Raw genomic sequence first — 24,181 nt, forward strand, 5'->3', positions numbered from 1 at the left:
ACTACTTTCTCTGTAACTTTAATGCATTAGTTTGCTAGTAAATTGTATATGTAAGATTAATAAAGACACAAATATGTGCAACAGGGGGATTTAACACAGAGGAAGTGAAAGTGTTGTTATGATTAGAAAAAAAGGCTGGCTCAGAAAAAAGGGTTATTGCTCTTCCATGTTTATTTAAAATAATTTAATGCTTGTGATATATGTCAGATTGCTAGCTCATGAAAGTGAAAACCTTTTCTGCACAAGACATATAATATTACATGCAATGGCAGTGCACTACAGTATGCCACCACGTCCCCCCTCCAATGTACAGTACCTCAACCACCTGACGACCTCTAGATAGTATAGTTCAGTCTCCATGCCCATTTAATCATTGGTTCTCTGCTGAGATTACTAACAAGGGTGACCAATGTGGCAATGTTTTTGTGAAGGGCACATCTCATTCCACATCGGTCATCAGTCTGGATAGCATTAACTTTCAGCTACTGCTGCTCTGAGCTGAAATCAGAAAGGTAGCATTATCCCTATCCCTACTATCTTATCTGCACTCTTTCTCTGCAGTGAGAGTGAATCAGCAACCAGCCACTGAACCCATAAGACCCTGGCTTCTGGGGAAGAATGCACTGTTTTTGCATAGATAGATCTGGCTCGCATTGATCTTTGGGGTTCTGTGGGGTTAGAGGTGAAACCACTGCTTATTACTGAGTAGAGGAATAGTTGGTGGGAAGGAGGAAAAGGGGAGGAGAATCTATCCCCCTGATGGAAAAATGACCTAGATTTTTTTTTTCTGTGGTGGGGTTGATCTGGCTTACTGCTTTTGGAGCATGTTTTCTTGACTGAAAATAGAAAATACAATATGCAAAACAACTCATTTTACATTATAATTATAGTATCATAAAATGGAGTCTAAAATTGCTAGCAAAGTACAAACAATGCAGTGCCTTAAATGAATCAAGTTTTCTGTATTTTAAATAGATCTTAATGCTGGGGAAATCCTTCAAATGTTTGGGAAGATGTTTTTTGTGTTCTGTCAAGAATCTGGTTATGACACAATCCTACGTGTCTTGGGCTCAAATGTCAGAGAATTTTTGCAGGTAAGAATTTTGTGCCAAGCAACTTAGGTAGCACTGGACAGGCAAAATAGGGTCTTGTGGGTAGGGCACTGGAGTGGGAGTCAGGAAGCTTGGGTTCTGTTCGGATCTCTATCACTGGCCTGGTGGGTGACCTTATTAAACTGCTTCCTTTCTCTTTCCCTGATGTAGAGTTTCATTCCTCAGGACAATTTTGGCAGTACACTCCCTATTGCATATGCCTTTTGATGCAGTCTTTAATTACATGGTCACATTTTATATTTTGCACTGGACCCCTTGGCTCTGCAGTACACAGAATGGAGAAAGCAGGGGGCAGAACTAAGGTTGCACAGGCAACAATAAATCTGGCATTTCCTAATTTTCAACGGCTTGACTTTGCAACCTAAGTAACAGTCTTTTAACACAGTTTTCCTTTATGTGATGTGATACACTGTTCCTTTCCCCATAGATATGTAATGACATGTTGGACCAAATTTACTTCTGTTGTCAATGGGTGCAGCTTACCAACTGACACTAGCAGAAAATTTGGTCTATTTAGCTCTTTCTCCTCCAGAGGCCTGTCTGACTAAATACTGTAGATACTGATTATTTCTATATGTGCAATATTCGGCTCCTTTGAGAAGTACAAGCCATTACTTCTGTCTCATAGCTCATCTGCAAATCAAGGGAGTCAGTCCTTGTCCACGTGTTGAGGAATGGGGTAGAGCAAAGGTGATTTTGTACTACTTTTATGCTGCCCCAATCTTTAAGGACAGTGTGAATTTATGTTACTGTTTCTGTTGAAAAATGAAAATCCATTTTGCATCATTAGTATGGAGGAAATCTAGTCAGTCCTATAGGAGCTGATCTAAGTGTGGGGTAAAATAGTGATTTTTTTGGTTCCAAGGAAATTGTTCACATGTGAAAACAGTTTGGATTTAGAATTTCAAATTCAGAATGTACAGAGCTCTCAGTGAGGAACATATGCTCTAATAAGTTTAAAGCACATGGACTGATTCAGACATTGGGAAGATTTTCAAATGCATCAATGATTATTACAGTTGACTTTCAATGGCAGTTGGGCACCTAACTGCCATCTGTGCCTTTGGAAATCTCATCCATAATAAAGAAAAGAGAGTAATGCATAGTTTGTTTAAGGGCTCTCTGAATACAGTTATTCAGTTGCTTGTGCATACATCTGGATAACTTCACTGAGACCTAGATCAGGCCAGGACCTCCCCAGACCCTGGCATACCAACCATTACTTGCAATACCTCTTTAACCTGACCACCTGGGAGCCTGACTGGATCTCTGTACATTCCCAACATAGGGCTCCACATACAATTTACACCAAGGAGAGATGCTGTCAAAACTTTTTTTCAAACAGTTCATTATTCTGACTTGCAGAACAACTTCCATCCATAATTTTGTACTCCAGTAGAGTACACAAGCTGCACCCAGCACAAGCCTATAGGAATATGCAGCCTTCAGCTGCATCATATACTGCCAGTCTGCATTCCCTGGGTGAGCAAGATTTGACAGGGTAGAAACAGACCAAATTAAAATCCGTAGCTGACTTGTTCCTTTCTCACCTTGGGAACAAACTAATGGACAAGCTCTCCTTCCCCTTTTCATTCTTCACCAGATGAGAAAATTGAAGGTAAGATTGTAATGCAGGAAAACCTCTGTAGTAATATTACATCTGTATTCTTGTAACTTTAACATTTGAGACTGCCATTTGTTGGAATTCCAGTTTGAATAGATGACATTGGCCATTTGCACTTTTGTAAATATAAACAGGAAGAATATATTAAGTATTTGCACTGACAGCGTGAGGTTGGTTTTTGTAGCTGCAATTATGAAGCTCAGTTCCGTTTAACCATGATTTATTGTTACTGCTCTTAGAAGTCATGCTGGTAGATGATGCTGATTATTATTTACCAAAACAAAAGTGCTCATAAGCCACAATACAGATGGGGGGGTCCATTGTGCCGAGCTCTGGATAAACACATAATAAAAGATAGTCCCAATACTTAGATCTAAATTACAATCTATACTGAGCCCACAATATAACAAACAATTAAAAGTTTTTGTTTTGTAAACCCTGTGAAAATAATCTTGACTATATATTTCATGTTCCTTGGAATCAGTCTTAAAGGAGCTTGTTTATAGGAAAGCCACAGGTAATCTAGACATATAAGGAGAGGCGCATTAAAAGAAACTACAAAAGGATTAAAGATATCTTTACTTAGAGATAAAGTATTTTTCCCTTACTGTACAACATGGTCCTGAAAAAATTGCTAGTCATATTAAATTAAAAGAGAATATGTCACAGAGAGGCAGCATGAAGAGAGATGCAACCTAAGAACTCCCAAATGTGCTTTTATGTTAAAAACTACTTAAAAAAATCAATCAGACTCATAAGTAGAGGTTGATACCAGATCCTTCAGGGAATCGTTTAGTTGTCTATTGAATTAATTGTAAAAGCAGTGCAGTACAGTAAACCTATATTTTATTTCTCTTCACTAAAAGTATGCACATACATAATATAGCACAAAAATACTTGAGCAGCATTACTGTGAGTTTGGAAGCCGATCACACTCAAATAGTTTCTATTAGTTTCCAATCTGGTTTATGATTATTGGTCCAGATTCTCTCCTGCACTGAGATCCATTTGTCAGAGAAGAAAGGCATCATCAGAGATCTGATTTCAGTTCTCTGATCTGAAAGCTGTAGCTCCCCCCACCCCAGCCCTGACATAAATTGCAGCAGCCTCATAGCCAAAAACTGGCCTATTACTGTAAGTGTTTTGGTAGCTTTTAGAGACCCCAGTAGGGATCAAGGCCCTTGTCAAGGTTCCTTCCCCACTCTGAAATCTAGGGTACAGATGTGGGGACCTGCATGAAAACCTCCTAAGCTTACTTTTACCAGCTTAGGTTAAAACTTCCCCAAGGTAAAAACTATTTTCCCTTTTGCCCTTGGACTTCCACTGCCACCACTAAACGTTTATCTGGGTTTATTTATTAGGAAAGCGTTGTTTGGAAACGTCTTTCCCCCCAAAATCCTCCCAACCCTTGCACCCCACTTCCTGGAGAAGGTTTGGTAAAAATCCTCACCAATTTACATAGGTGACCACAGACCCAAACCCAAAGAACAATGAAAAAAGCATTCAGTTCTTAAAAGAACTTTAATAGAAGAAACAGTAAAAAAGAATCACCTCTGTAAAATCAGGATGGTAAATACCTTACAGGGTAATTAGATTCAAAACATAGAGAATCCCTCTAGGCAAAACCTTAAATTACAAAAAGACACACAGACAGGAATATCCATTCTATTCAGCACAGCTTAATTTCTCAGCCATTTAAAGAAATCATAATCTAACACATATCTAGCTAGATTACTTACTAAATTCTAAGACTCCATTCCTGTTCTGTCCCCGGCAAAAGCATCACACAGACAGACTCTTTGTTTCTCCCTCCTTCCAGCTTTTGAAAGTATCTTGTCTCCTCATTGGTCATTTTGGTCAGGTGCCAGCGAGGTTATCCTAGCTTCTTAACCCTTTACAGGTCAAAGGATATTCCTCTGGCCAGGAGGGATTTTAAAGGTGTTTACCCTTCCCTTTATATTTATGACAGCCCTATTGTGCCAAGCACCGTACACACACACACACACAGATGTCCCATCTCCCATTGAATTTACAATCTTAACATATGCTGAGAGACACCACATACATACAGCAAACAAGGCTATGGTGCTGGAGGAGAGGATGACAAGATAATAGTGAAAGTATTGTTTAGCATAATAAGCAATAGTCACAGAATACCCACTGCCTAGCCCATAGGAATTGATCTCCATGCAAACAGTATATTGATATGTGCAAGGCTGACCAAATGTAACATAACTTTACAAAATATATGTGAAATATTCACAAGAAGAACTGCAAAATTTAAATTAAAAATGCAAGACTATCTGCTAAAGATCTCTACGGGCCAGATTCTGATGCTCTTACTCATGTTGTGCAAGAGCATCAGGAAAAGGAATTACATTGATTTCAACAGGACTAGTGGCTGAGTGAATTGTGAGTAAGGGTGTTGGAATTTGGTGCTAATATTTTATAGAAAAGCAGTATTTGGCTTACATCTTATTCCCTTTTCCATAATATTGGACTCAAACTCCCTTTGAGACTGTTCAAATGTGGATGACTCTGTGGATAGGAAGATGACTCTTCTTTTCTGAGTCTCTTCTTAAAAGACATCTTCCAAAAGGTCTACATATCTAAGCTGCTCCTCGGGAGCACATACTGGAACAGCAGCTCAGCACCCTTTCAGGCAGTCCACAGTGTACTTCCCCTCTGTGCACCCGGCTAGCTCTCTAGCTCTGCTCTCACCCACACTCTTTCAAGCCACTACAGACCTAGTCTCCACCTCCCAAGAGGAATGTTCCTGGTCTCTGCAAAGATCTGAAAGGGGTTGGCTTCATGTGTCTTCTTCTCCCTTGTATTTGTGTAAGCAGGGGAACAGTCCCGCTATTGTGGGGAACTTTCCTGGCTTCTGCACTACCCCGGTGAAGTGGGCTAGCGAAAAGATCTGAGTCCTCGCTCCCACTTCCTTTACCCAGTGGCCTCCCTGGCCTTGAGGGCTCCCCTTCCACTCTCCTGTCTGGCAAAGTCCTCATAACCCCAGCAAGGCTGGGCCCAGGATTCCTGGGTGGCTCGACCCCCAACCCTGCTGTGGTCACCTAGGACAGGGGCTAGGGTGACCATTACATACAAGTTAAAGCAAATGCAAGTTATTTAATCAACAATTAATTTGAAAAAGAATAAGGGAAAATGGGAAAGGTTAAAGGAAACACATCAACCTGCTCTGTGGCAGGGAACATCACAAACAGTGTCTCTGGAATGTCCGGGCAGTTCACAGTCTGTTCCTTGTAAGTCCCAGGCCTTCTTCTCAGGCCCTGGCTGTGCTGCAGGGATGCTGTGGGTTGGACACTTGCTCTGGTGGTGGCCACACGCTCTCAGGCTCTAAGTGGTAGGACCCTTCTTCCCAGTGTCGCCCCCGCCGTCGGGGTTACGATCCAAGCCTGGCCTGCAGAGCCTCTTGGCTGAGGCGTCTCCCTGTGCTGGGCCCGCTAGCCAGGGTCCCCCTCGCTCTCCCCAGCTGCTCACCGCACCCAGCTCCGGACTGCTCCAGTCCCAGCTCCACCACTCTATCTCAGCACTGCTGCTGCTGCTCTGCCTCCAGCTCCCTGGGCTGCTTCTTTGGCCCCTCTGCCTCTGGTTGCTACAGCTCTGCTCCCAGGACAGGTCTGCTCTGCAGGTTGCTTCTGTGACTCTGCTCCCAGCACTGACCAGCTTCGTGGACTGCTTTTCTGGCCCCTCTGGCTCTGGTTGCTGCAGCTTTCTTCCCAGAGCAAGTCTGCTCTCTCTGGGCTGTGCCTCTGGCTTTGGGGCTGCAGCTCTGCTCCCAGGACAGGGTCTGCTCTCTCTGGGCTGCTTTTCTGGTCCCTCTGGATCTGGCACAGCTCTGCTCCCCAGCTCAGCTCACACCCCTGCTTTCTCCTTAGCTCGGCCCCACTCTGTCTGACCCAGGCAATTCCAGCTCACACAGAGGATGGGATCTCCCTGGCCTGTCATTCAGGCTGATCTGGAGTATTGGCCTCTCCCCATTGTTCCTGGGGGCTGTCAGTCTCAGGGTCCTGATTTCCCATCCACTCTTCCCTTTAGGTACTGGGAGCTAGCCAACCAAAACACCTCCACTGAATGTTAGTAGGGGGCAACAGTCCCCTTACATTGGCACTAAAGGCTGGGCTCAGTTGAGCTCACAGATTTTTTGCCTCTTAAGTTTTAATTTGATGTAGTGATATATCAATGGAATAAAAATACAAATGTATAACAAACTAAAAAAGTGAAGGAGGATGTTCCAGGATGCATGCATCCCAAGGAATTCATTTATAAGAGACTCATTTCCTTTGGAGGCCTCCCAAGAAAAGTAGCAGCTGTTCACGCCACCTTCACAACTTTGAAGATCTACAGATGTTAAGAAAAGGGAGATGATCCAACCTGCACATTTGAAACATCTTCATTGTACCTCTCCCTGACCTGGCAAAAATCACAAAACAATCCCCAGTGCTAGAAAAGGTTCAGGGGGGGAACAATGCTAAGGACCCGGTAAATGAAGAGGGTGCATAATCTTGACAAATGTATTGGTAGATGATTACGTGGGTTGTGACGCTATTCAGCCAGTCTGATTGTCCTTTCTATCTAAGCCATTACACCGTGAATAGTAAAATGGAGTCATGGTAATGATTCCATAGTTAAGGTTGTAGCTAGCATAGTATTCTAAGTCTGATTCTGATCCCACTTTCCCCTCTAACCTCCTCATAAAATCTGATTTCCAATTTCTCAAGCATGTTTCCTATCCAGAGAAGAATTTGCTTTTGCCAGAGTTTGAGATTAATCAGACAAAATGTCTGGGACATATGGAGAGTTTGAAAAGGTGGAATTGTTTTGTTTTTTTAAAAATCTCACTTTTTAAAAATGCTTTGTTTCAGCTATGACCTGATCTAGAAACTCCATTTTGGGTTCATTCACTTGGTCTCAGTGAGATCATGTGACTGAGCATTTTTAGGAAAGGTGGTAGGTTAATTTTAAAGATGTTAGCTATAAAATTGGAAACTTTGAAAACTCTTGTCAGGTCCTGGCAGAGCTTATACACTTTTGTCAATGCTTGAAACAGCATTACTAGCTTACTGATTCATTTAAAACAGTAAGAAAGGCTGTGGTTGTTGTTTTTTTACATGCAAGTGCCTAAAGTTAGACTCCTAAATCCATATAGAAACACCTGGCTTACCAGCTGTAGGCTATTTGGATACAGCTGCTCTTCAAAAGATAGACTACAAGCAGTGGAATTCTTGGAGGGAGGGAAGAGATAAAGATGGGTGGGTAAGAGAGGGAAAGGGCTAGCTATTCCCACATCCAATTGGAAAATTAACCCTGCGATGGAAATAAAAATGTTTCCATCTATTGTGCACACATAGTACAGTCAAGGAATTCTCTCTTTCTCCTCAAATGACTTTTACTGGTGTTATTTTCAGTGCCAGTCATAGGCCAGTCTCATTGTCAGGTGTGAGGGTCCCCAGTAGTGGTGCCCGGAATGGCAAGACAGGAGAGCAACCTGCCTAGAAGCCCTGCAATGGAGGTCTGGAACTGGCTGACACAAACCACAAGTGATTGTGGCCATTGTGGACAGGGTGCGGCCAGACTACCCAGGAAATGTACTGAATCAATAACTTATATATCCAATATGTAGCTTAGATCTTTAAAACTGCTACTTAAATTACTTGTATTCTCAAATAGACAATTTGCCACATGGATGAACTCTATTCTGATGTGTTTGTGTGTTTTTAATTATCCCTGTAGAACTTGGATGCTCTGCATGACCATCTTGCTACTATTTATCCGGGTATGCGTGCCCCTTCCTTTAGGTGCACTGATGCAGAAAAAGGGAAAGGACTCATTCTGCATTATTATTCAGAGAGAGAAGGACTCCAGGATATTGTTATTGGAATCATCAAAACAGTAGCTCAGCAGATCCATGGTACAGAAATAGACATGAAGGTAATGTTTCCTGGTATGTTCTGATTGAAAGTTGATGTCATTCATAAAATTGAAAGAGCTGTATGATATAATGGAAAACGGTATTTTTTTATCCATTCATACTTTCCACAGAGGTTTTGCATACTGAAAAATCTCTCCATTACCCCCCATGTTAACCCAATACTTTCAAGGTCATATACTGCCCTCACCTGCCTTTGCCCTGGCCACACCCCTGTACTAGCCACAGAGAAGGAGAATGGCATAGCAGCCCCTGTACCAACTCATGTCTCCTTACACTGGTAGGGTCTTCCAATGGCTATATCTGACAATTGTAGGGCTGCTTTGCACCACCAGAACACGACAAACTGATCACAGCACAACCCAGGATCTGGGCCAAGAAATGAAGAAGATTAGCATGTCCAGTTTAAACTGCAGAGATAATTTTGCATTGGTAGAATGTAAATCCAGCTTGCCATTTGGCCAGGATACAAGAGGAAACACACCTATTCTTGCACAAAGTGCCATGGAATCTTTAATGGCAATAGGTGTTCAAGACCTTTCTCTCTCTTTCTTTTTTTTAATCTTCCTTGTGTGAAAGATTGCAACTATAACAGCAGGCGCTCCCTTTATTACCACATTGGAACATTGATTCAGTACTGAAACAGGAGTGCCACCTACTGACTCACTAGCAGCATTCACGTTTTCCCTGGAAATATGCTGATCAGCCCAGTGCTAACTTGGATATAGTCCAGATGGCTAATGGCTCTGGACAACATCCAATAATCCAAAGAAAGAGAAAAAGGGTACAAAGATTATGTTCCGTATTATTTTTCCATTTTCATGTATTTTCTTTTTGCCTAGTTCATGTTATCTGAGCACTTATGCACTTTACCTGCAACATTTTCATATGTATTCTAGATTATGTCACTTCACCAAATTTGGTGTCATACTCTAAGCAGCCTATGAGAAAGGGGAAAAGTTCTTTTACTTCCTGTCTTTGAGTGGACAGGGATAAAATTTTCAGAAGCCTAAGTGACTTAGGAACCTGTCTCAGTTTTAGAAATGACTTAGACACTTAGAAGTCTAAGTCCTATTGACTTTGATGATGAGGCTTAAGCCAGGTCTACATGAAAAAGTTAGGTAAACTCAGCCATGTCACTCAGGGATGTGGAAAATCCACACCCCTAAGCGATGTAATTTAACTGGCCTACCCCCTGGTGGAAACAGCGCTAAGAATCCTTCTGTCAACCTAGCTGTCATCTCTCAGAGAGGTGGGTTACAATGACAGGAGAACCCCTCCCATCTCTGTAGTAAGTAAGTAAGTACAAATAAGAAGCCAATGCAAATAACGTTGCACAGGTGTAATGTGTTCACTGCAAGATGCATTGCTAAGCAAATAAGCATTTACATTCTTTACCAGCTGAGGTTTCTGGGTGTAGCCCACACTGTTACAGTATGTACAGCATGTTACAGTAATTCAATCTTGTGGTGACAAATGCATAGTCAATATATTGTAATCTACATACAAAAGGAAAATTCAGTATTGTCCAAAATGAGTCACAGACAGCCAACTAAGAAAAACCCCAGTCTTCATTGTCCTGCTTCGATGAAATGGAGGCATAGAGTTGAGCTCCATCTGCATACTCATGGCACCAGAGCCTGACCACTAAAAGTCTCAATTACACCTGGAACAGGAAAAGTGATGGAAGAGAGAGCCCAATACAACCCTCTGACTTCTCAGACTGAAAGGATTGGAACTACTATAAGTAACTCCTGTTCACTGGGTTGTCTACAAAACATGGTAGTCAGTGGTATTTAAGGCAACTAATAGATCTAAAACCATCAACATGATGTCTGATCATCTTCCATCATCGGAAGATCATGAACCAATGTCTCTAGTCCCAGTAACTGTTACAGTACTGTAGTGCATGTTTCATTACATACCCTTTAGCAACAGCAGGATTTTAGGGACAGAGTCTGCAGTTCATTTCACAACCAGATAGTCACATCAGAGAACTAAGGAGCATTTTCAGAAGTGTCCTTTATAATAAGTACATATACACCTGAGAATGGTTTAAACTGCCTCACCTAAAATTTTGAGTGAGAGCTGCCACTGTAGAATGACCTCCATGCAGGAATACTATCCCGCTCCAAAAGCGATGCCCCAAATCCTTCAAACAGCACAAAACAACGCAGCCCACAACTCTTATTGTATTCCTTGACTGAGACTACTCCCCAAGGAAGAGCTGCATTGACCACAATGTTAACAAATCTCTGCAGAATAAGATGGGTCTGTTATGTGATTGGGTGGGTGGGGAGGGGAGGTCTTAGATTTTCTTTGCAACCAGAAGGGTTAGAATCTTGAATCTTTTTTTGAATAAGTGACAGTTTAGATTCTCAATCACTATTTGTGGTGAAGGATGGATTCTCCTGCAAATTTCCATAGCTGTGGACCCTCAGAAAACACAGAACTCTGGCCAAAGTAAACCACCAGACAGAATCTTATCACTTAATCAAACAAAAACATTTATATTGAAGATCACCGAAACTTTGCTATGGATTTAATAGAAACTGTTAATGTGTGTGTGAACTGGATGAGCAATATCCTTCTGATATAAGCAGAACTCTCCACATGGAAAATCTCATGGAAAAACAAACTCAATACTATGTATTATCTTTTATTCTTTAAACCAACAGATTTGTTTAAGCATTTACTCTAAAACCCATACAAAGCATGAATGATAAAGTAATTAAATATGAAAAGTGCAGACATCCATTTGGCACTAGGATGGAAACCACCACCACTACGGGATTTGAATGTAATACTATTAAAATATAAGGCAAACACTTCATCTACAGGGCTAAACAGACTTTGGGTTTCAGTCTTGTCCTTGCAAATGAAAGGTAAATACCCGAAAACGCCAGAAACATCAGGCCCAATAATGAAGCTCCTATTGAATTCATATACAGTCCTTACTCAAGCAAAAATCTAACTGAAGTCTATAGGGGAAAGCCGATATGGCATAAGGGATGACAGAATGGGAAAATGACAGCAACACCCTCACTGATCCATTGAAAAGAGAATTTATACAGTAACTCCTCACTTAAAGTCATCCTGGTTAACCTTGCTTCATTGTTACGTTGCTGATCAATTAGAGAACATGCTTGTTTAAAGTTGCTCAATACTTCCTTATAACGTCATTTGGCAGCCTCCTGCTTTGTCCACTGCTTGCAGGGAGAGCAGCCCATTGGAGCTCTAGTGGTGGGGGGCTTGGAACCAGGGTGGACTGGCAGCCCCCCCATCAGCTCCTCATTCCCCTAAGTTCCCTGAGCAGCAGCTGCCCAACAGGCTATCAATTGACTGCAGTTCAGCTGTCCCTCCCCCCACTGCCCTGTGCTGCTCCTGCCGTCTGCCTTGGAGCTGCTCCCATGAGCCTCCTGCTTGCTGTGCAGGGGGAAAGAGGGGAGCTAATGTCAGGATGCCCCCCTTCCCCCTACTCCTGCACCCCGCTTACCCCATTTCCATAGAGCGGGGGGGGGGGGGGGGCACGACAGGGCTTAGGACGGAGGGAGCTTCCTGGCAGTAGCTTCTGTCTCAACTTGCTGATCTACTTAGAAAGGCAGTGTACTTAGAGTGGGGTCAGTGTACTTAAAGGGGCAATGCGCATCTCTCTCTCACACACGGTGTGTGTTCCTGTCTGCCATGCTGTCTCCCCTCCCTCCATTTGTGCTGCCTTGTAGAGTGTGAGGCTACATTAACAACAATGGGTTAACCCTTGAGGGCTCAGCTGATTGCTAGTTCATGATTTAGCAGTAAGGCATTCCCTGGGAAATATCCCACCCTCTGACTTCACCACCTCAACCAAGCTTCACAATCATCATCACTGTGTAACAGTATTAAATTGTTTGTTTAAAACTAAAACTCTGTGTGTGTGTGTGTGTATATATATATATATATATAGCTATATTATAAAGACTATAATATAGTCTTTTGTCTGTTGAAAAAAATTTCCCTGGAACCTAACCCCCACATTTACATTAATTCTTATGGGGAAATTGGATTCGCTTAACATTGTTTCGCTTAAAGTCGCATTTTTCAGGAACATAACTACAACGTTAAGCGAGGAGTTACTGTAGTTATCAAGTAATGCTCAATGTTTTGTCTCTGATCGGTGAAAATCTGCCCAGTATAAGTGGAAACTTGAATGTGGCTTTTCATTTAGCTAAGCAGGGACATATTCTGAAGATACATTTTGTTGCAAAGCTCAGGAGGGAGAGCCAGCTAGATATTCTCTTTGAAACCTGAAGAGTGATTTGTCTTGATTTTAACTGAAGTTACCATAGTGATTGAGCTCTTATACATGTCAGGTTGATGTCACTCACCAACTAAGACCACACAGGGAAACAAGAAGAATTAAACTTGACTCCTGGCTTTGTCACTGCTGATGCTGCTCTTTCATTTACCAAGTTTTGACAGCATCTTCTTTGGAAAGAAGATTTGGCCCAGTTTGTTTTGCCTAAATTTACCTGGGTGAAACTGAATGCAGAATTTACATGAATGTTTAAATATCCAGAAATTTAATTTTAAAAAGGCACACATGTAAGAGGTCATGGTACTCACAGAAAAGGTCAATAGAATTAACTGGTATGAAATCAATAGGGTTGTGTAGAAATTACTATAAATACTTCTACAATTTAACAGAGAATATGATCCCTCCTATAGAATTCTGTTGTGGTAATATAATATTTTATTAAATTCTTTAGGATGGTTTAAAATCAACAGAAAGGATATAATTTTCTATGAAATTGTATAGGGGGATTCCATAACAATACCTAACCTGGTTACCAGTTTTAACAGGCAGCTGATTACACTCTCATCTAGGGTGTGGTCCATACTGCATTGAAATTAGTGGAAAGACTCCCAGTGACTTCACTAGGCTTTGGCTCTGGCATTTCATTGTCTGGTTTGTTTCTCACATTTCTTATGTATTCAGTGATGCAGTTGTTCCCTCTTTCCGTACATGTTTTCTGTATTGGAATTATTTGAAGAGTTGCAGTTGCCTTTCACAGTGCTGTCTGTTAAGTGGTCACATCAAAGTCCATATTCTGCATTGTGTTTCTGACTGCATCTTTTTGCTGCTGTTGACATACTGGCATTCTGTAAAGGTTCGGAGAGTAGCACAGCACTCACATACAATAGCAGGTTGCCTTTATCAAACTGTGAAAGCCTGCTGTGTCTGTGTAGGGTCACATCTCACCCTGGCTAGATGGTTTGTGATATAGGAAATATATAGAAAGAAGAGGAGTACTTGTGGCACCTTAGAGACTAACAAATTTATTTGTGCTTAAGCTTTCATGGGCTAAAACCCACTTCATCAGATGCACATAGTGGAAAATACAGTAGGAAGATATATATATAAACAGAGAACATGAAAAAATGGGGGTTGCCATACCAGCTCTAACGAGACCAAGCGATTAAGGAGGGCTATTATCAGCAGGAGAAAAAAAACTTGTGTTGTGATAATCAGGATGGCCCATTTCAAACAGTTGACAAGAAGGTGTGAGTAACAGTAGGGGGAAAATTAGCATGGGGAAATAGTTTTTAGTTAGTGTAATGACTCGTCCACTTGCAGTCTTTATTCAAGCCTAATTTAATGGTGTCCAGTTTACAGATTAATTCCAGTTCTGCCGTTTCTTGTTGGAGTCTGTTTTTGAAGGTTTTTTGTTGAATAATTGCGACTTTTAGGTTTATAATTGAGTGTCCAGGGAAGTTGAAGTGTTCTCCAACTGGTTTTTGAATGTTATAATTCTTGACGTATGATTTGTGTCCATTTATTCTTTTGCGTAGAGACTGTCTGGTTTGGCCAATGTACATGGCAGAGGGGCATTGCTGGCACATAATAGCATTCCTCTTTCTTTCTGCTGATATAGACTAACACGGCTACCACTCTGAAACATGAGATATATAGTAGTTCTGGCACCTTCTGCTATACGATAGGACTTTGGAAATTAGCATTTGCTGTCACCCACACTCTTTAATTTCTATGCTGATGCAGAGACTGGGGTGGATCGTGAAATTGCCTCATTGAGATGTTTAATGTGAAAAGCTAAAAATAGATTGCCAATTGCTCGTATTTTATAGTTGTTTTTTTATGCTGAACCCTAACCTTTATTGGTTGATTGGTTTTCTGTGGATCTCTTGTTATTAATAAGAAAAGATGAGAAAGAGGTTCATCATTACAGCAGAGAACTACGGAGACTATCATGCGGTGATATTATTAATGGAGTTGGAAAATGTAATGTTTGACATGGAAATTTCCTTAAAAAGCTATTTTTTTTTTCAAATGGAAAAGCTTTTAATCCAAGCTATACAATTTTTTCCAGTTGTGGTAAATGGGATTTCTTAGAAGTGGGATCCAAACTCTAGTCTTTAATCGCACAAAAGTCATTGATGGAAATGATAATCTGGAAGGCCTAATTTAATAATGGTGATACATCCATGGATTTTGGAAAAAGTTAATCTGTTAAATTCTAGAGGCCCAGTTGTCCCTACCAACAAAAAACAAAACAAAGCATTTTGTTGGCAAGAGAGAGAGAGATCTTCCCTTCCCTTCAGAACCACCAGTACTATCTAACTACAGTGTGACTACAGCCTCATTCCTTCTCTCAAATATAGGGTGATGGTCTCTTGGAAAATGAAGGGATGGGGGTCACTTAAGCTTTGTATTCACAAGAAACACAAGTCTAAGCCACACTGGTGCTTGGACAAACCCACAGATTTTTTTTCCCTTTAAGTGGCCACAAGTAATTTCTGACCCCACACATATACTCTTGGCTCTCCAGCTGCAACTACTCGCTGCAACACCTTCCACTGTGGAGTTGGAGTTCCACTTTGATAATGCACCTAGAGAACAGCATCAGGCTTTAGGAAACTAAGGAGATAGAGAAAGGGAGTTAATAACGTATTTTACAAGACTACAAAGAGGAAGGATGGGCCTGTGTTTAATGCACAAGACTGGGAGTCCAAAGGACTCTGCCACACTCTGTCACTGTGACACTCAGCTTTCCTCTGTGTAAAATGGAGACTGTAATTATATCAGTGCTTTCAAAGATATTTTGGGGCTTAATTATTTGATGTCTGTAAAGCATTTTGAGATCCTGACCTCCCGATGCCATAGAAGCACAAAGTATTGTTATATTGTTTCCCCTGGCAAAAATGGGAACCAAATTTTGGTAACATCCCTTCCTGTGTGTATATTACTGCCAACACATGAGTTATGAGCATTCACAGAGGGAAAAAGACCTCTTAATATGCCAAATATTTTAGTGATTGCATTTCTTTGTGCATAATAATTTGTACTAATATATATTTTTGGAAACGTCCAGAAATGTTTTAGAATAACTCTAGGATATATCTCCCCACCTCAGAACTCCTAAAGGCTTGTTTTTCTGTGTTTTGATCTTGTCTGTTGTGGGACTTTTGGTCTGGAATTTAAAAAAAAAAAAAGGATATTCAAGACATTCTTGAATCCATGTTTTTGGATGATTAACCGTATTTTCTGAACGCTTGAATAGGAATGCCTTCTCTGCCCTGATTTACACCCCATTGAAATCTATAGGATTACTCAGCGTATAAGGGCCTGAAACAAAGTTCACTGAAGTCTACGGAAAGTCTCTCTGATGTCAATAAACCTTGGATTAGGCCTGAAGTGAGGACAGAACTGAACCTAATATGTTCCAATATGTTGCTGCTAAACAATACTGCCTAAATAGAATTATTCTGTTCTACCCATTAAATCTGATTAGGTTTGGCAAGAGATAAATTTGTTGACCCTTGATAAATTATATTTCATTAGGCATCAACTTTAATCATACCATGATATATGGCTCTCCTGGTAAACAAAATTAGCCCTATTAATTTCATTATTTCAAGGAACTTGAGTAGGATTGTTAGAGTGAAGTGAGATGATATGTTCAAGATATTAATATGATATTAAACCAATAGAACATATGAATTTATGCTGGTTTTTAAATATTACACATTAACAGCTATGGTTTGGAGAAGATGCTTTTAGTTTTAACTATAGGGCCTGATCCTGTAACCCTTATTGTTTTCATGAGTAATGATTGCAAATTCAGCATCCTTAGTTTGCACACATCATGAAACAGCTAGAAGATTGCGTTATTTTTTTCCTTTGTTGTGATCAGTAACACACCAGATACTTGCCCAGCTCTGAGCAGACATGCAAAAGTTAAAGACTAGTCCTAATAAATGGAGCAACCTGGATGTGTGAAAAATGCCACTCCCCTGCCTCAACAGGTGGGGAACTTCATGTGCTTGGCAGTAAAGGGGCACACTCCCAGCAGCAAAGGAGGGAGACACTCACTAAGCGACAGTATGTAGCTTCTCACCCCAGGAGTCTCTGGGCCAGCCGATTGGGCAGAGAGACGTGCTGATTGGACAGTGTAGCGGGGTGAGCCCTGAAGGGGTTGGAAAAGCCCTGAAGAGGGCTGGGGAAGGGAGTAAAACCTCTGCTGATTGGGAGAAGTGGCAACAGCTGGGGGGCCACATCCCAGTCAGGGCCCAGCTGGCTCTATAAAGGCTGTGAGCCAGAAGCTGGGGAGCACTCTCCCTCTGCCTGTAGAGGGAACAGGGCCTGGCTGCAAGGTGCCGAGCAGGACACCTAGTTTGGAGCAGGGCTGGGGGAAGGACAAGGCAGCTGCAGGCCTGGGAAGGCCTATTAGGTACGGGGGTTGCAGGGGCAGCCATGAGTAGGCAGAGGTAGCAGGTCCAAACCCCCTCGCCTGTGATGAGTGGCTTATACTGCAGTCTGTTCCAGGCAGCGGGGCCTAGTTGGTGACTGGCAGTAGCCTAAGACTGAAGTGAGGTGGGGATAGTGGGTGCCAGGGGGAAGTACTCAAGACAAGGGCACTGGGAGGGACACAGGGCAGGGGCGGCGAGACACACTGGCCTGAAAGAGATGCTCTGGAGGCTGGATGCTAATTCCCTGACGACGACCAGCAGGAGGCGCTGCCGGGTGAGTCTGTGCTCCATGACAGACAGCATTCCCCATCTCCCAGGATTTAACCCAGTATGGAAGCCATGTGGAACCTCTTTTGACTCCATTCCAGCAGTCCCAACCAATTCAGTAGAACTAGGAATGGGAATCCAGCCTGACCAATACTGTGGGTATAGCCAATCACCTGTTTGGGGGTCATGAAGGAATTTTTCTCCCATGGGACAATTGGTAGAGGACCAGGGAGTTTTTTTTGTTTGTTTGTTTGTTTGTTTTTTTGCTTTCCTTGCTGCACCTTCAAACCACAGTGGGTTAAGTAGGAATGCACTTAGTACCTAGCTGAGGTACTGGGGAGGAGTTGTTTATTCGTTGCAACTTGTGGCCACATTTCCAGTGCAGTTAGGAGAACGTACAGTTCCCAGAGGTAAAAGACTTGGCAGTGGGCCTAGGGATCATGGGATAGGGTGAGGCCTTGTAGCTTTCCCAAGCTGAAGTCCCCACCCTGCTGCACCTTCTGTTGCCCTCACTGGGGGGAGAGTACTAGGACTCGGAGAGAGCTGAGTCCCAAGGGTAAGCTAGGGAGAGCCACCCCCTGTTATGGGTTGTATGGTAAGGAGCCCTGGAACCACTGCACTGGAACCAATTAAATGTCTAGTATAAAGAGTATGGATAATGGGCAGGAAACGCCCTTTCCATATGTTAAAGTGTAATAAAAGTTGTGGCCAGCCACTTAATTCCATACATGTGTCTGTCCTCATTTCACTTCTGTGGCTGCATCAATAAACACATTCTAACACGTCATAACAATTTGTTAAAAAAGAAAACTGTGTATAGTTTGTTAAAGGCTCACACTTTGTAGACTTTGTTTTGCTAAAGTCTCACTCTGTAATAACAGAGGTTGAGTTACAAATGGGAATAGCCTCGTGCTTTTCTTTAGTTTATTTCTACAAAGTGAGAAGTAATGGGGAATTATTTCTTTGTTATAAGCCAGCTATTTACTATTGTATTTATGTTCTGCAGACATCATAGACTTGATCCACCTTCATTGGTGCAAGGAGGTGCTAATTGCCCCTCCTTGAGCTAGCAGGGGCTGCTCCAACAAGATGGAATTATTTCACCCTTGGGGAGGGTAGGTGACTGGTTGCATTGCAGCTTTTTCTTGGAAGTTCACCAGGGTAGGGCAGTTTCATACTGTATAAGAGCCCCAGCAGTGCAGTCTCCTGAAGCCAAGTGCTGCATGAGCCCATCCTTAGACTAACAATGCCATGGTCTCTCCCCAGCCAGAACTGCCTATTTTGGGGGATCCATTGATCAGGTGCAGGCTCCCCATAGAAATAAAGTTGCAGGTGCCTTGAACAATGCAAAACCATCCAGGGGCACTTTCCCTCACAAGAGATCCTGTGTTCTGGGCTATACCAACAGAACCAAGCATAATCCAAGGCTGAGTGTAGCTCCTTATTTCCAGGATCAGGAGTTGGTGTAGACATATCCATTTAATTTAGAACAGGTGTGGGGAACCTATGGCATGTGTGCCAAAGGCAGCACGCCAGCTGATTTTCAGTGGCACTAACACTGCCCGGGTCCTGGCCACTGGGTCCTGGCCACCGGTCTCGGGGGCTTCGCTGCTGGCCTGGGGTACTGGCCACTGGTCCCCTGCCAGCTGGGTTTCCGTTCGCTGGCCCCGCTCAGCCTGCTGCTGGTCCCGGCCACCAGTCTGGGGGGCTTTGCTGCTGGCTTGGGGTACCGTCCGCTGGCCCCGCTCAACCTGCTGAGTCCCAGCCACTGGTCCAGGGCCAGCCAGACTGGGGTCCCAAACACTGGCCCAGGGCTCTGCAGCCACCCCCAGCTGTGGCCCACTGGCCCCACCCTGGGGCAGTGAGGGGGGCAAGAGGAGGCATAGCTCAGCACCCCCACCTTAAAAATTGTTCCAGCACCACTGTACTGGGATATTTTTAAGTCCTGATTTACTGCTTACATCACTATCATGCCATGTGGAACAGCACGCTGCATTTGACATTGAGATAAGAATGTACATGGAAGAACTGGAATCAGAATTTTCTGACAGATTTCAAGATTTCCAGCGATTTGGCCCAATGCTTTCTTTTCAAATAAAACCTGAAAAAGTCAAAAAAAGCGACTTGGATCTGTCTGTATTTCAGTTGATGGGTGTTGAAGATTTCAAAATGCAGCTCATTCAGTTAAAAAGCTCAGAATTATGGGCATCTAAGTTTGGAGATCTGTGGAGTGCATTTGAAGCTACCGAGAGAGATCAGGGGGCCTCTATTCTGACCTGCTGGATGTCCCAAAATTTAACTGTTTGAAGAAAAGTTGTGTTTACAATGCTTACAGCATTTGGATCCACATACCTGTGTGAACAGATATTTTCACACATGAAATCTGTCCTCTGTCCCTCTCGGAGCCAGTTAACAACTGATCACTCAGAAGTCTGTGTGCAGCTTAATGTATCCAAATAGATGCCAGACATTGGAAAACTCAGCAAGGAAAAGCAAGGGCAAGGATCACAGTAAACTGATAAGATCTGCATTTTAATTTAATTTTAAATGAAGTTTCTTAAACATTAAGAACATTCTTTAAAAACCTTGTTTACTGTATTACTGACACGCAAAACCTTAAATTAGAGTGAATAAATGAAGACTCGGCACACCACTTCCGAAAGGTTGCCGACCCCTGATTTAGAATTTACAGTTCATATTTGAATGGGCTTCAATTAGTGCCAAGAGCAACTGTGCTTGAATAAAGAAATGCTTTTCCTCCCTTGATTTGTAGAGACTTTTTTTAAAACTGGAGATTTCTATGGGAATACTGTATTTTTGGAAGAACTGGAACTCATTATTTTGATATTTATGTATCTATTTTCTCTAAATGTGTTCTGGTCTTTGCAATAGAATTCTAATTATTAACACATGATAGAGGTTATTGCTACCTGCCATCTTTCTCTTCTTTTGTCCAGGTTATTCAACAGAGAAATGAAGAGTGTGACCACACTCAATTTTTAATTGAAGAGAAAGAGTCTAAGGAAGAGGACTTTTATGAAGACCTTGACAGATTTGAAGAGAATGGGACCCAAGAGTCCCGCATCAGTCCTTACACTTTCTGCAAGGCTTTTCCTTTCCACATAATATTTGACAGAGATCTGGTGGTAACACAGTGTGGCAATGCTATATACAGAGTCCTTCCACAGGTCAGACTATTGTCTTATGTGAACAGCTGTAACAAGTGTTTTAGATATTATTTTAATAACAACACTTAAGTGCTATTATAATTTCTTTATTTAAGGTATATTGTGATACAATATATTCTGCAAGGGTTCATTGTGAAGACATTAAATAGATTTGCGACTGTCTTTCTACATTACAGTGCAGTGTTTAATTCTCACCTTAAAATGCAGTTGCACTTTGAAAATGAACTATGTAAAAATAGCACCTTCTTCTGGAACAGGTCTGCCTTCTATGTATTCAGGGAGTCTTACTTTTGACAACAAAAATATTTTATTATTTTCAGGCTTATTAGCACTGTGTAGCTAACATAGCTGCAGTATGATGGGGTGCTGAATGCTCTTTTACATCAGGAACATCAGTTTTAACTAAGTTCTAATTACCAATTTCTAAGGTCCAATTTCTGACCTCAGTATATGCCTATGAAACCCCGCTGAACACAATTGATATTGTTTTCTGTTATTTATATTACAGTAGTGCTCAAAGTTCTCACTTAGGATTGGGGGCCCTGTTATACTATGTACTGTGTAAACTCATAGGATAATGTGGTCCCTGCCCTGAAAAACGGACAATCTAATTTAAGACAAGATGGAGCTAGGAAGTGTAGTAAACAATATAAGGGAAATGGGAGAGGTATGATGAGGATTATGTCAATTGATCATGCAGTTACATAGGCACTGTGCATATCTTGATGGTTCTGAATCATTTAAATATTTTTACAATATAGTTAATTTTACTGACCTTTCACTTCACCATTGTGATTTGGTGATTTCCTGGACATGGCTCTTGAGGGGGAATTGGAAAGAAGAGAGGTCAGTGGCTTTTCAGATGAATTCAGGGTGGTTCATTGAACACATGTAACCAGTGACCTACTGAATATGGCCAGCAGAATCTTTATTACAGGAGATAATAGGTGAGAGAACACAACTTGACTTTTTGACCCTAACGTGAGTTTGTAGGGAGGACAGTTAGAAAAAACAGCTTTTTACTTGTAAAGTGAAGGAACGCTGAAAGACCTCAAACGTGATATGGTGCAGTGCTATTTTTGCGAAGTCACTTTCCAGAATAGAATTGCACTTTAAAATACACAGGCACCACAGCAACAACTTGAAAACCATATTTTATATAAAGAATGTACACCTGCATTCTCTGTCTCTATTCTCTTCCACCTTGCATTGTATATGAAGTGAAAGAAATACCACCACCATGTGAATATTTTCTGGTTGTAGAAAAATCCTTTTTTTCCTTAGAAAATGAGCTTCTGTTTGTCTTGTTTATGTTTTAGCTTCATCCAGGAAACTGCAATCTATTGTCAGTTTTTTCCTTGGTTCGGCCTCATATTGATATTAGTTTCCATGGGATCCTCTCACATATCAACACTGTCTTTGTATTGAGGAGCAAGGTAACCAAATAACGTTCATCTGGCTTTTGAATAAGTAAGTATATTTTACAGAGATAAGAGGAAACTCAGAGGCCCTCAATAAAAGTCTTTTGCACAGTAGTAAGCCCTGAGCCCATTCTGTGTTTTGGGCCAAGAAAAAGCCAGATGCATGAATTCATATGTGGTTGTTAGGGTGGGCTATAGGCACAGATACAGGGAGGTGCATATTTTTTGCACCTATGATGCCTTCTTTACAAATGACGATCCTGTACAATAAATGACATTACAGAACTGCAGCCTTCTACTAGGAGTAACTGTATAACAGCAGTTGCTCCTGGTTTTGTGGGAGAAGCAACTGCGTAATAGTTTGAAAGGCCAGCATGTAGCATATCACTGCTTGGGCCCTTACACACACACACACACACCCTTCCAACCCCAACATGTTCCCGCGTCCTCTTCTGTAGACGTGGCAAAAGAGCCAGGCAAACTCATGTAAATGAGTGCAGCACGTGAAGTAGCAACTGCTACACCAGGTAACCTGCTTATTTACTGGAAGTAATATCCCAGAAGGCTGAAGGAGAAGTGTTGCACATGCACTCACAGGATTAGACCCTCAGTTTGAGAAATGACATCTAACAGAGGAAAAGGAGGACAAAACCAGCAAAGTGCACATCCCTCATTCCGCACCACTTCCCGCAGCCCCCATTGGCCGGGAGCGGTGAACTGCGGCCAGTGGGAGCTGCGATTGGCGAAACCTGTGGATGCGACAGGTAAACAAACTGGCCTGGCCTGCCAGGGGCTTTCCCTGAACAAGCGGTGGCCCTCATTTGAGAACCACTGCACTAAAGTAATTGAGATAGGAAACCTTAGAAAACTTAATTAGTATAGTTTGGCATGTTCAAGAAACAAATTCATTTGGTCTTCAGTGTAGTCTATGCTTCATGGATCGATTCCAGACATCCTGAGCTTTCCTCTAATGAAGGTTACTTCACATGTGCCTGGTGAAGTAACACAGGAATCATTATTGTTGTTTAATTATTATTACTTTTTCATTACAAGGAAGGACTGTTGGATGTAGAAAAGTTGGAGTGTGAAGATGAACTAACTGGCACGGAAATCAGCTGCTTACGCCTCAAAGGTCAAATGATCTACTTACCTGAAGCAGACAGTATTCTCTTTCTTTGTTCTCCAAGGTAGTTTAAGCAATAAGAGTACTCTACTGACAATGCTGAATAGCCACCAAATTGCAGGAGTGTCTCTAAATGTGTATGACTACAGAAACACACTGGACCAGATTCTGTTCTAAGTTATAGTGGTGCAAGCCCACTGATATAAGGGAGCTGCACGTAGAGAACAGAATGTGGTGCATGCATAAAATCATTCATTACAAACATTGGTACATATTATCCCATCTGTTTTTAAGCAAAACACCTCATTAACTGAGTGTTTTTTAATAAGTCATGACATTTGGTTTATGAATTTCATAACCCTAAGAAGAAGTAGGAATCAGTTTCTCATCTGGCGATATGCTTGCATAGCGTTTCAATGCAGTTTTCACAGTGAGATGCAATGATGTTTAAGAATCAGCTGGAAAATTAGTTCGGAAAATAAATTATGTAATGGACTCATGTCATAGCGTGACAACTGTCATCTTGGTTGTGACGAGGGGTTAAACTGAGGACCTTCAGAGCTAAAAGCATAAAACTCTATAGTTTTGCTAAAGGATCAGTTTTGTAGCAGTGAGATAACACATTCATATCCTTTGTGGAGTGGGCACAGGTGGGAGACTGGTAACACATGCTGAACAGTAGGTTACAGTAGCACTGCTATTATTGAGCAGGGGTGTTATTTTAGACATTTACAAAATGCGTTAGTCAGGGCTC

General features: G+C 41.9%; 1 protein-coding gene across 1 annotated transcript in view; it reads left to right on the forward strand.

The window, feature by feature from the left end:
- The window catches only part of GUCY1B1 (guanylate cyclase 1 soluble subunit beta 1), a 66,725-nt gene that overhangs the window by 28,751 nt on the left and 13,793 nt on the right, over positions 1-24,181 (forward strand). Inside the window, exons 4-8 of the mRNA XM_048847476.2 lie at positions 976-1,094; positions 8,488-8,685; positions 20,653-20,883; positions 22,203-22,319; positions 23,358-23,491. Coding sequence (XP_048703433.1) covers positions 976-1,094; positions 8,488-8,685; positions 20,653-20,883; positions 22,203-22,319; positions 23,358-23,491 — 799 coding nt within the window. The remainder of the gene's footprint in view (positions 1-975; positions 1,095-8,487; positions 8,686-20,652; positions 20,884-22,202; positions 22,320-23,357; positions 23,492-24,181) is intronic.

This window comes from Caretta caretta, chromosome 4 (genome assembly GCF_965140235.1).
Source record: "Caretta caretta isolate rCarCar2 chromosome 4, rCarCar1.hap1, whole genome shotgun sequence".
NCBI lineage: Eukaryota > Metazoa > Chordata > Testudines > Cheloniidae > Caretta > Caretta caretta.